This window comes from Nelumbo nucifera, chromosome 8 (genome assembly GCF_055504915.1).
Source record: "Nelumbo nucifera cultivar China Antique chromosome 8, China Antique-T2T, whole genome shotgun sequence".
Taxonomy (NCBI): domain Eukaryota; kingdom Viridiplantae; phylum Streptophyta; class Magnoliopsida; order Proteales; family Nelumbonaceae; genus Nelumbo; species Nelumbo nucifera.
The window spans coordinates 21,942,024-21,954,313 of NC_142656.1; the positions used below are offsets into that span (position 1 = coordinate 21,942,024).

Here is a 12,290-nt window from a genome sequence, read left to right on the forward strand (position 1 = left end):
CAACCCGATCCAAAATATTTATTAGATTGGATTGGACCTGGTCCGTCCATGACAAATTCATATTAGATTGGCTTGGATTAAGCCAATATCTGGTCCATTGATATAAGATAAGAATAGATGTGTCAATAGATCGGGTCTGGGTTGAAACCAATCTAAATCAAAATGAATTTGAACAGATTGGACAGTCTAAACATTGAATTGGACCAGTCCAAATTGGTCCAAAACATTCATTGGATTGGATTGGACCTGATCCATTTATAATAGACTCACATTGGACTGGATCGGATTGGACCAAATCTAGTCCAATTGACACCCCTAGTTGCCCTCATTTTATATGAGAGAAAATGAAGAGAGGAAGGTGGTGCAAATATTGCATCAGTTTTCGGATGCAAAATTTGCTGTATGAGTAAGTGCAAATGAGAAAATGAGACAAAAAGTGCAAATTATACATCAGATAGAGGTACAGATCAAAGTTACAAGCAAGCACATGTAAATATGAAGCAGGGGTAAATTTTGCATCTACTTTGGATTTGCACTGCAAACAAACAGAGCCTTGATGGATATTCACATGAGAATGAGTTCTAACTTAACAACATAATGAACTCTAATAAGCACCTGCAAGCTGCAATCAGCTCATAGATGTAATTGAATCTTCTAGCTTCAAACCCAACTGAATACATTTACAGCAATTTGTTCTACTAATTCTTAGCTTGATGAATATACCGGAGCAATCTGTAACGGTACAACTGGAGTGGCATAAGGTGAATTCCAATCTGCATCAAATATATCTTGAAGCTGTGAGACAATGGCAGGGTTGTATGTCCCGAAGCTTATGCCTGCTGTTGTATAGAAGTAGTCCCATACAAGATTACTGGTTCCAATGTGTGCCCGTACATCACTAACTGCATACTTTCCATGGTTCACTCTGGAGTATCCAGGGTAAATATTGCCCGTTTTTCTCCCATATTTTCTGAATGCCCCAGTCATGTTGAACCCTGGCACCTTATAATACTTGATCTCAACTTTACCAGCACATTCATTATATTGCGAGGATGGACAGAGTATGTTGGAATAGAGAAGGGACTTCAAATATGCATCTGTGTTTTTGATAGAATGCGCCCAGTAGGCCACTAATATCTTGACTGTTGCGTGCTTGGAGAAGATGACCTGTTGTTCAGATGATCCATTAGAGCATAGAAACCTGAATAGGTACGTACGGGTAATCAAAATGGAAAGTGCAGAGAGATTGTAAGATGAACAACTAACAGGTAATCAAAATGGAAAGTGCAGAGAGATTGTAAGATGAACAACTAACAGGTAATCAAAATGAGTACTGATGAGGGCAGATGTATTGCAAGGTATTTTACTCGTGTTCCATTATGCAAAGAGAGAATACGGAACCAGATAGAGGCATATGGACTCCTAAGTCCCAATACAAAATATCCATTGTCCTCATCAGTTCTCAGGCTCAATACCAAGTTCTGGAGAAAACATCTTTATATTTGTTAAGAAACATGACAATTCTCTAAAGGTGTTCAGAACGCCTCAAAGTTTAATAATTGGATACATCCTCTGGAAGGCCAAAAGTAGAAACACGACAATGTTTGATTTTTTCAATGTACTTCTTGACTGGTAATTAGGGTTAAAACTAAAAATAAATCAAAAGTATTGTATGTTACCTCTGAGATTGCAGATGAAAGGGATGGCCAGTAGATTGTCGGTTTCGTGTACTGAGACTGACCAAGCCAGTCCATAGTACTAATTCTAAGAGTGGCCCCAGGACCAACTGATTTAATTGTATTTACCCACGCCTGTTCATCTGTCTGGTGCTTGTTAAATGACAACTGCAAAATACATGTTGAAAAATAAGTTGCGCTGCTCAGATAAAAAATGAAAATGGAAAGAAGTAAAGTCATTAGAACTTTTAGCAATTTGTAAAGGAAGAATGGAGGATAAAGTACCATTTCAATGGTTTAACTTTTCCATAGATCAGGTGCAAGCTTCAGCCATAGTTATTCAGGGGCCAAAACGTGAGTGAGATTAACCCTTGACATTCAGTTAATGTTTCCCTCACTATTACTGTATCTATTAATTTATTAATTCATGTACTTATTTTTCTAGGTAAACTGGGATAGATGATCCTTTTTTTACTCATGGGGCATTTGGCTAATGCCATCAACCATATCTTGAGTTAGTGACAGGGTAAGAAATGATTTTATCCCCACATCTTAGGAAATGCTAATTGATGCAGGATACAAGGAAGCTAATGTTTGTAGTTATAAGTCAATTATTTTGGATCAACAGAACTAAAGCAAAAAACTTTCTCAAGTCTGTTGCTCTATTTATGACCTGTATCTGATGTATCAAAACTTAATTGTTTGAGGTGATTGTAGTCTAACAGTGTGACTAGAAAGGGTTATTTGATTTTCAACCCAATGAGCCCAGCACCATACAATTCATACATGAAGTGGACAAGTTATGGCTGTACCATGGACAACATATCATTCTATGATCCAGATATCATCATTATCATCCAAGCCTTGTCCCAACTATATGGGGTTGGCTATATAAATCCTGTTTTTCCATTCCATTCTATTTATTGTCATATCCATTGTTATCTATGATACATCATTAATTATCTAAATAGTCATGCAGATAGGAATGGCAATGGGGCGGGTTCAGGGTGGGGCACCCCCTCCCCATCCCTGTCTCATATTCAAAATACCCTACCCCGTCCCCTCCCTGTCCCTAATGGTGGGGTGGGGCACCCACTCCCCATTGGGGACGGGGAATCCCTGAATTTTTCCTTCCCCGGTGCAACTACCTACAAATACATCTTATTGATATGGGACTTTGGGGTATTTTATGAACTGGATTATAGAAATTTGGGAGTATTATAAAAATAAAATTATGGGATCCTGGGGTTTTAAGAATTTGGTGTAACTTAGAGGCATTTTAGAAATTAATATTAAACCTGGGAATATTTTACTAGTTTACCATCGGGTTTGGGGAATTATATGCAAACCCCGTCCCCGCCCCATCCCCGCTTAGGGGCAAAAATATTTTCCCCACCCCTGCCCCTTTCCCATTTAAGATCGGGGAAAACCTGCACACATTTGAGGCGGGGCAGGGCCTCGGTTTTACGGGAAAATTGCCATCCCTACATGCAGATTTGTGATGGATACTATTTCAGGGTTATTTGTGTCTTTTCTTAGAACCCTATAAGTTATAGCATTTGTTAGTAGAGGACAGAAGTTCTAGTTTGTTTTGAGGTTTGAAAAAAAAAATTTATTATTAAATCAAAAGTATTACCTTTTTTTATAAATTTCAAGTTTACTATCTAAATGTTTCTCTTACTACTAAAATAATTCCCACACTAATATTTATGGTGTATTGCAACTTACTATTTTTAGTAAGATAATTCTTCTGGATATAGTTCTCTTAATATAAGGAATGTCCTCTAGTATACAAGATCCATTGTCATAGAGAAAGAAGGCTGAATTGGTGAACAAAATTATGTTTAGTGAAAACATCTTGTAGGGATTACTAATTAGCTGCAGGTATTGTCTGCCTGCTCTTATATTTTTTGCAGCAGAGTGGAATTTGTCGAAAATGAAAATTTTTAGCCGTCAAAGTCTCCATTGTAGTGCAGTTTGAAATGACATTTGGGGGGAGGGGGTAGTCATTTCAAATCTGTGAAATCAAGACAGGAATGGAATTCAAATCCATATCCACACCCCAATCTAAAGACAGCCTTATATTCTTCTTGATTGTCTTCTGTTGTTCTGTTTTCTATGTTCTCTCATTCCCTTCTTCTTATTACTTTTTTTCCCTTGTGTTTCTGAATTTCTAATCTTGAATTTATTGCAGGTTATTACTGTAATCTGACTAGGTGTGGTAAGGCGGTCGTGGTGGTCTGACTCTGAAAGTCCTGAGGAGAATGGCGGTGGCAGTGATCGTTGATTGCTAGGAGAGAGAGAGAGAGAGAATATGGGTTCCTCTCTCTCCATAATGGGCTTGGTGGATATCTTGTTAATGGGTCCTCATATGGGTATGGGGCCATATTTATAATGATTTTGGGCTCTTGGAATTCTAGAATTTTTCTATATTTTATCTTTGCCCATTTTTCATTTTAACTATTATTACAGAAAATTCTAACACTTAAATTGATACAAATAGCTTTTCTTGAGTGAATAATTGGTCTAGGATTGGTCTGGTCTAGCTTGGGTTCATGCCAGGTCAGCCAGGTTAACATACTTATATAAATCCATTGTCTTACAATCACTATTCTTTACTATCCCTTTACTCAAAATAACCATCCTTGAGACTATCATTTTTTTCACTCTAAAATTCCCCATCTTCCCTATATACTTTTCTCATTCTCATCCCCATGTTAAATACTTGATTCTCACACCCATGCACCATCACTAATAATGCAAATTCCCATGCTAAAATTCATTTACATAGCATATTTTATGAATAAATGCCCTTTTTTACCTAGTACATGTTCTGTTTTGCTAAATCAAAGTTATCATATATACAATAAAAGACACGTTGATGGACCAGGGCACATTAGATGGTAAGAGTACATCTAATGGTACCTAAATTGCAAGCAAGAAATTGTGGTTCTTTCCTTTTGTTAGCTACGAAAATAGTTCCATTACTTAGGATCATACTTATGACTTATGAGGCTTCCAGGGTCAATAATAACTTGAGCTGTCAAATTCAGTTAAAGGTTTGCATTTTAAAACCTTAAAGGCATGTTTAGAAAAAAATGATAGAAAATTTGGCAAAGTTACCTCTGGTGGAGAAAAAGAAAGATAGCTAGAGTAAAGCTCTTTTGTTGTACTAGTACATCCGGGCGTCTCCAGTTGCAAATGAAACATTAGAGGATCGAATATTGGTGGATAGCCTACTACATGATCAATATCCACATAATGAGATATGGGTGGCCTGCCAACAGAAAGAATTTCATATTGTCAATGGGTGAAAATTTTCACTGGTACTTATAACTAAAACATTTCTGCTTGGGACATGATTAAGAATCAGAGGAGACAGTTCTTTCAAAAGGATCATAGAAATAACTAAATGGAAATGATACTAATTCAGTGGATAACTGTTGTTCTGCAGTGGTTTGTAAACCAAAAATCTAAAAGCATGAGATGTTTAAATAGAAATTAGAAAATATGAGGAAAGCGATGGCATCATGCACTAACCAAATATTTAACAATGCACTGAAATTTATATAATTTCACATCTTTTGTGAACCAATGAGTACTCAGTCAGTTTTGATGTATGCAGAAAGTCAACTTCATATTACAAACCTGCACTGTTGGGGTTCTTGGATAAAGTGTGACCAGCAAGGAACTTTTCTATGAATCTGCCATAGTTGATCCCAAATTTCTTTTGTGTATAATGAATAATTAAGAGATGCTAGAGCCCATAAGTTGTTAAAATAGAACTCCACTTTCTTTGCTAATTTTGGACAATTAGCAATATAAATTCCAACTTCTTTCACCTAAACACAATAAATAAGCATTAGAAAAGTAAAACATTATCCATCTCAATTAGTTAACCTGTAACATTTTAACTAAAAAAAGAAAGAGCACACAAGCATTAAAAAGATAACCCTAGATGATTGATATGACACAATTACACAAACACATTATATGATGTCTTGTTCTAAAGAGTGAGGAAATAGTCTTCTTTGATGGCAGACATAGAGTGCTTTACTGAACAATAAGGAAGCTACACTTGGGTAATTAGGGGGTAAGGCATTTAAGGTTAAAAAGTAATCTTAGAAGGCTACCAGACTATGATGAATTACATAATTTCCTACAAAATTGTGGCAGAGACTGAAAATACTATATTTCCAATTAATCCTGATAAGATTCCACTTCATTGCTAACTTTTCCTATCAAATGGAATCCTGATTCCCATGACCATTGTGAAGCTTCCCAAGGGCCTCCTTTTATCAGCCCACCCCCTTTATGTCTTCTGTAAAGCCTTTTTTTTTTCCATCTGCTTAATAAAATATAAGGCTACTCATACCAAAAAAAAAGAAAAATCCATGTGGCAGTATTCCCATTTATCAAATCAATAGACACAAGCAGATCTACAATAGCAGAAAACAAACAATAAATGAAGATTTATGGGGGCTTTGGTACTTGTATCTAAACTGGTACTCCTGTCCTCCTTCTATCCAGACTTTGGGTAGCAGGTTTCTTTCTTGGAATGGATGAAATTCCTACTGTAATTTATAAAAAAAAAAAAAAAACAAAGTGGATTTGACTGACCAATACTGTTAGAGTGATGCAGGAATGGAAGCAAGGAAAGAATCCATGGGACAAAGAAATTAGTTTTCTCCTAATTCATTATCCAATAGGAAATTCATAAACGTTTGGTGTTTAGATTTTAGTATTTTTGAGCCCTTTTAAATTTATTTTGTAGTTTATTAATGCCTTAGGGATAGGATTAGAAAGGGTCAATTTAGTTTATAGAGATTTATTAGAGTGTTTTTTAATCTTTAAAAAGTAGAAGATGTATAACTTCTACTCATCAATTCACCTTCATTCTCAGTATTCTCAGTTATCTGCTTTTTATCCTCCTGCAAAGAAATTTCCACACATCCACTTTTAAAGCAAAAATCTGATGATGTTTTTTTCTTGACCTGCGTGTTCTCTCCGTAAACTGATCATATGGCTCTATGAGTTCTTAATCCACCTTAATTCTTTTTTTTTGGCAAATCCAGTCCAGACAAACCACTTTCAACCTAAAGATGACTTTTGCAATATCAATCAACGAGACTCTTCACCAAATTCCCTTCAAATGTAGAAACCAGTAACCTATCATTAGGTAAATAAGGCTCATAAGACATAATTCTTGATACTTATAGCTATTATGAAAATCCAATATACATAAATAAAGTAGATGGAAGGGTTGAGGCTTACAAGAGTGGTAAAAATGTTAACAATAGAATGTCATAATGGTTAATCAATTGTCCCTCTTTATTTTCCCTTCTAAAAGAATTTTCTTCATAGATACCAGAAACAATAAATGTGATAATGATAAGAAAATAGTGAGTTTTTTAATTATAAATAACAGTTCAATTTTATCAATTGATGAAAACAAGAAAATGGTGAGTTGAGTGAGAATAACACTATTTTTTTTTTCAGCTAGCATGATAAACAGGTTATCATGGAACCTCTTTCTACAATTATGAAAATAGTTTACAATTTTCTCAAAAGTCAAAACATGGCGAAATTTCACCATTTCCCTAAGGGGAAAGTTAAAAATATCCTGGAAGAAAAAATAAAATTCCATATCTCTCTCAACATTTCTCTGATATTTCAAAAAAAATTCAATGTATCAATGAAATTTCAATTTGTTATTTGAAACAATCCAAATTTTGATGAAATATTACAGAAATTTACTACTTTTTCCAAATCCAAAATTGATTTCAGACATTTGATCTAGCAATTTTAACTAACTAGGTTTTCACTTTTCAGAATATAAAGCTCTTTGAAAAATTGTAGTTGAATAATTAATTTAAGAATAATTAACTCTTTATTATAATCATACAATTATGTAAATAAAAATAATTATTATAGCCTCATAATTTAAGATATAGATTATTTTAATGAACCTAAAAGTAAAGGAGTTAGAATATAAGAGTTATACTTGATTTTTAAGATATTGATCTTGCATGGTAATACTTAAATGTTCCTTCCTATTAAAGACCATTTAAAGTTCTAATCTTCAATAAATTGTTGTACAGTGTCAGTTGTTAAACTTTAGGTTTTAAGTGTGTAAAAATACCTTTTGCATATTTCCTGAAGTTTTCTAAGTACATTCTATAAACTTTCTAATCTTTTTAATACTTTTCCAATTTCTTCTGATTTTCCAGCTATCTGAGCAAAATTTATGAAGTTTCTCCAAAATTTTCCCAATTGTACATGGAAAAATTCCAACTTCAAAGAATGATAATGGTAGTTTTGTTTGTTAAAATGCTTAATAGATACACTGCAGGGTACAATTCAAGAACATGAATGAGGATGCTGTTTTACCCTGTCAACTGGGGCAGAAATCCTAGGGACCATCCGGTAACAGAGGAAGTGGCTGAACTCAATAATTTGCTGCTTTTTCTTCTAGTGGACAAATAGTTATATAATAAAATATTCAGTTGTAAAGTAACCAACTTGCATTCCATTCGGCAATTATGGATCTGACAACCTACTTAATCATTTATTCAGTAAAGCAGAAAAAAAAAGACATTCAGTTTGTCCACTTCAGCCATTATCAAACAGAACCTTAATACCTTCTTTTAACAAGCATACATATGTATATAAATATAGCTAATAGAAGATCACGCATTCTTTCATTACTGGACAAGATAAGTTTTCTATTGAATAAATATGAGAATACCTGAGTGAGAGATTTCCAGTCATTGTTAGCAGAACCAATATAGATATCTTTACGATCTGATATCCAGGCTTTTGCATGGACAATGCCAGATCCCCACCATTGATCAAGCTGCAAGGTCACAACCTCCACATTTGGCCTCCCTGAAGCGAGGTTTGATGATTCATTGGTATAATAAGGATAAAATCCGGAGTGCTGTAAAATCCTATAGAAATTTAAATCCAGAACAAAGACATGAGTTTACTTACATAAACTAGAAAATAAAAAAGGCCCTTAAATTAAAGAACAAATAATGGCAACAGTATAATGGAGTTGGCATGTATAACAAGGGATAAAACAACCATCAATATACGGAATTATAGTTATCCAAACATTTTTTCTTCTTTAAAAAAGAACTAAAGACAGGTATTAGTAAGCTTCTCTTCGGTATGACATACAGATAAATAATAGGAAGATTTTGCCACCCATGAGATGGTAATCATGCCTATATTCCTTTTGAAGCCTCAAACTGTGCTTGGTTGCTTACCTATTGTAGTACTACACGGTCAAGTATATTAACATGATGGCAATTTCATTCTGAAATGTATAGAAACTTTATGAAATAAATGGCATGATGGAGACCAGTAAACTTGGTTCAAATGGTAAATATAGCATAAACACAATTGGACTCCATTTCAAATCGTCCATGTTTGATGATTACATGGTTTGACAACTCACTCCATTCTCCCACATCGACACTGAAGCCAGCACAAAAGAAGGCCAGTGTCAACCTCTTTATTATGAGTTCCCCTGATTGCAAACCATCCATCCACTTCAATCTCTAGAACTGAACTGAATTGATAGCTCTTTTGACAGCAAGCATTATAAAACTATTCCAAGAAATATATACCAATTTCTTTCATCAAAAGCATAATCCCTAAACCCAGAACTTGGAACAAAACAAAACCAATAAAATCCACACTTTCGTTAACAGCATTGACTGGAGCCTCTCCACTTACTTGTTTAGTATCTTCAACTGATTGAAGATTTCTGTATGCAGCTTCTGCACCTGTTAACTCTTCCTCTAACTTCAACTAAATGACAACTAAAACTTACTAATCGAACAAAAACAAGAAGAGAATTTGCTAATGCCGTTAACATCTCAAAGTGCAAATCTATTTCGATTAACTAAAACAAAACTGGCAAATCTACCTCATATTCACTCTACGATCAGCAGCACTTTCGATTGCGCTATAAACAGTGAAACCATCATCAGCTCCGAAATGCTTCATACTGGACTTAGAGTAACCATAATCTCCTGATTGAGGGTCATCGGGGTGAGCCAAGAGCTGCCAATACTGTGCAATTATGTCCAGTCTCCGAGTAGAGTTTCCGGCTAACCACCGGAAAACATCAGCTAATAATGAATTGGACAATTGGTTAGCCAGAGCAGAAAGAAAGAAAGAAAAAAGTAAAGATAAATAGCTTGATACGAGAGAAAGCTCGTTACCAGTGGAAAGAACGCCCTTGACAGGACGGAGGTAAGGCATGTCTGTGGGGATTGACTGGACGAGCCATCCTTTGCACCCATAAATGGGATCAGTTAGAGAAGGTACAGCAAATGAACCGACACAGAGACTGAATACGAGAAGAAGCAAAAAAGCAGTGGCTGTGGTTGCTCTGTTCTTCATCTCTCTCTGTCTCTTAGCAATCTGTAGGCTTGCTGGAGAGCAGAGCTGAGGTTGGACGAAGAATTCGATTCGAAATGGTAGAGAATTCGAACTGGAGAAGCTCAGGTTGGCGCCTACTCTGTGAATCTGTAACGAAAGAGACCTTTATAGGCACGGCGCACGGAGCGGCCTGGCTTGACCCCTCTGCCGGAGTCACATCTGCTGCGGCCATAGTCGCAGCACTTCTTGCTAAAGCCAATAAAACATGTACGAAATCTTGTTTGTCGTAAGTCCAGAACTCAGAAGTCAGAACGCCAGAATATCTGCCGTTTTGATCGGTTCGCTAGTGTGTCCGTAATGGGGCGGTAAAAAGAAAACAATGTGACCATGGTTACAGCAGATATGAATTCCGTTGGCCGTTAGCTACTTGCTGGGCCGTGGATGGAAATGTAAATCACGGGCGTCCCGAATTCCTGGCAGATGGAATTCCAATTCCCAAAGCATTGCGGAATCTGGCCCCACGAAAGCTATTTGGCATTCAGTGAGGAAGCTTCCGCTGGCCCCACATCTTTCTCTTTTATTGTTGGCAGCATATGTCAGTGGGCCAACTGAAGTGAGACGAGAGGGGATAAGCCAGGGAGGTTCATCCGGTTTCGCTGTCATTTCCTGGTCTGTCCCAATGAAATTCTTTTTCCCTTTTTATCCTATCTTTCCGGGCTGGAGTTAGGGCATGAAATGGAGCGGGGTGATCCATCATCCTACCCGAAACTGACCCAAATGCACAACTAGGCGGGAGCAGGATGGGTTCAACTATATGATATGAAAAAGATATCATATCTGAAAAAGTTCTGACCAGTCAACTGAAATCATAAATGTGGTAGTCAAAACTCTTCCCATATTATATCCTTTCCACATCAGACTTTCCCATTCAGTTGGATTCAAATTGAATTCGGATTATAATTGCATATTGAATGACATTAATATATTAAATTAAAAATGATCAAAATATTATATATTATCAATAATATAAATTAAAAATGACTTTTGATATAACATCTTATGAATAAAATTACATTGAAAATAAATTTATGAAACTTGAATTATTATCATCATCAAAGTCTTGTCCCAACTATAAGGGGTTAGCTACATGAATCTTGTTTTGTCATTCTCTTCTATTCAATGCCATATCCCGAATAAATTATGATGCTTAAATCATTTTTCATTACTTCCACTTAAGTCATTTTTTTCTTTTAGTTTTCCCTTAGCTCTTTTAACCTCTTGAGCTTGCAATTGTTTACTTTTTAATAACAATCAATGACTCTTTAAAAATACAAAATTGATGCTAGCTGTACTAATAAATAAGACATAAACTTTAAATATAAACAAATGCATTTAAAACGAATTTAATTAGATTATATCAATTCAGCTATGGGTGGATTCATATTTGATGTAATTATAAACGGATCGAATTCGAATCAATCTTAATCGGATACATGGATACCATTTGCAACCCTAGAAATAGAGGATTTTCCATTTAAATTTTTACAAGGGATGTAATGAATATGGCTAATAAAAAATGGGATGTGCCCAAATCAACCTCTTGTCTGTTGTGAAGGCTCTCCATCTATCAATTAAGTGAAAGGACCCTCTTAGAATGTGGATGAAGCTTGGACTAAGATTTGGTTGTATCATTACTTGTCCTTCTCCAAAAAGATTTTAAACTAGACATACACGAATATTTCCATAATTTAAAGCAATGTCTTGCTTAAAAGAGTTTATCTCCTTCCTTCCTTCATGCTCTCCTTAATTTGTGCTGTACTGCACGAACCCCTCTAGTTTCAATTAAGAAAAGCAGACAAAAATAAACAAATAAGTCATTTTGACAAGTTTCATCTATTTTTCTGCCTTGTCTCTCGCAAAAACAAAGTTTATCTCCTTATACGTCCAAACAAGCACAACCCACAGAAACAATGAAAACCTGTTTCCAGAATATGACATGGCCCATCTTCTGTGGCCTGGCTCCCAATCTTGGTCTATGGTTCAGTCATCTTCTATAACAATATCCCATTCTAGTGAATGATAAGTAGTTGGCTGCATTGGAGCCCAAGCCCATGGCCCAAACATCTCAATCCATCTACTGTCCTATGTATACTTGTTGGTTTCTCCTAATTTATAAATAAACTTCAAGTTGATCCACCCTGTTTTGATTCTCGAATTCAC

The 12,290-nt window shown here is 35.6% G+C and overlaps 1 protein-coding gene across 1 annotated transcript; it reads right to left on the bottom strand.

The window, feature by feature from the left end:
* Positions 1-428: 428 nt before the first annotated feature.
* LOC104610752 (uncharacterized) lies at positions 429-10,436 on the bottom strand. The gene is made up of 7 exons (XM_010277528.3): positions 9,911-10,436; positions 9,613-9,817; positions 8,425-8,626; positions 5,325-5,518; positions 4,800-4,953; positions 1,680-1,844; positions 429-1,167 (listed from the first exon to the last, which is right to left on the bottom strand). Exons 1-7 carry the CDS (start codon positions 10,089-10,091, stop codon positions 706-708), a joined length of 1,563 nt encoding a protein of 520 aa, XP_010275830.1. The 5' UTR covers positions 10,092-10,436; the 3' UTR covers positions 429-705.
* Positions 10,437-12,290: the final 1,854 nt, after the last annotated feature.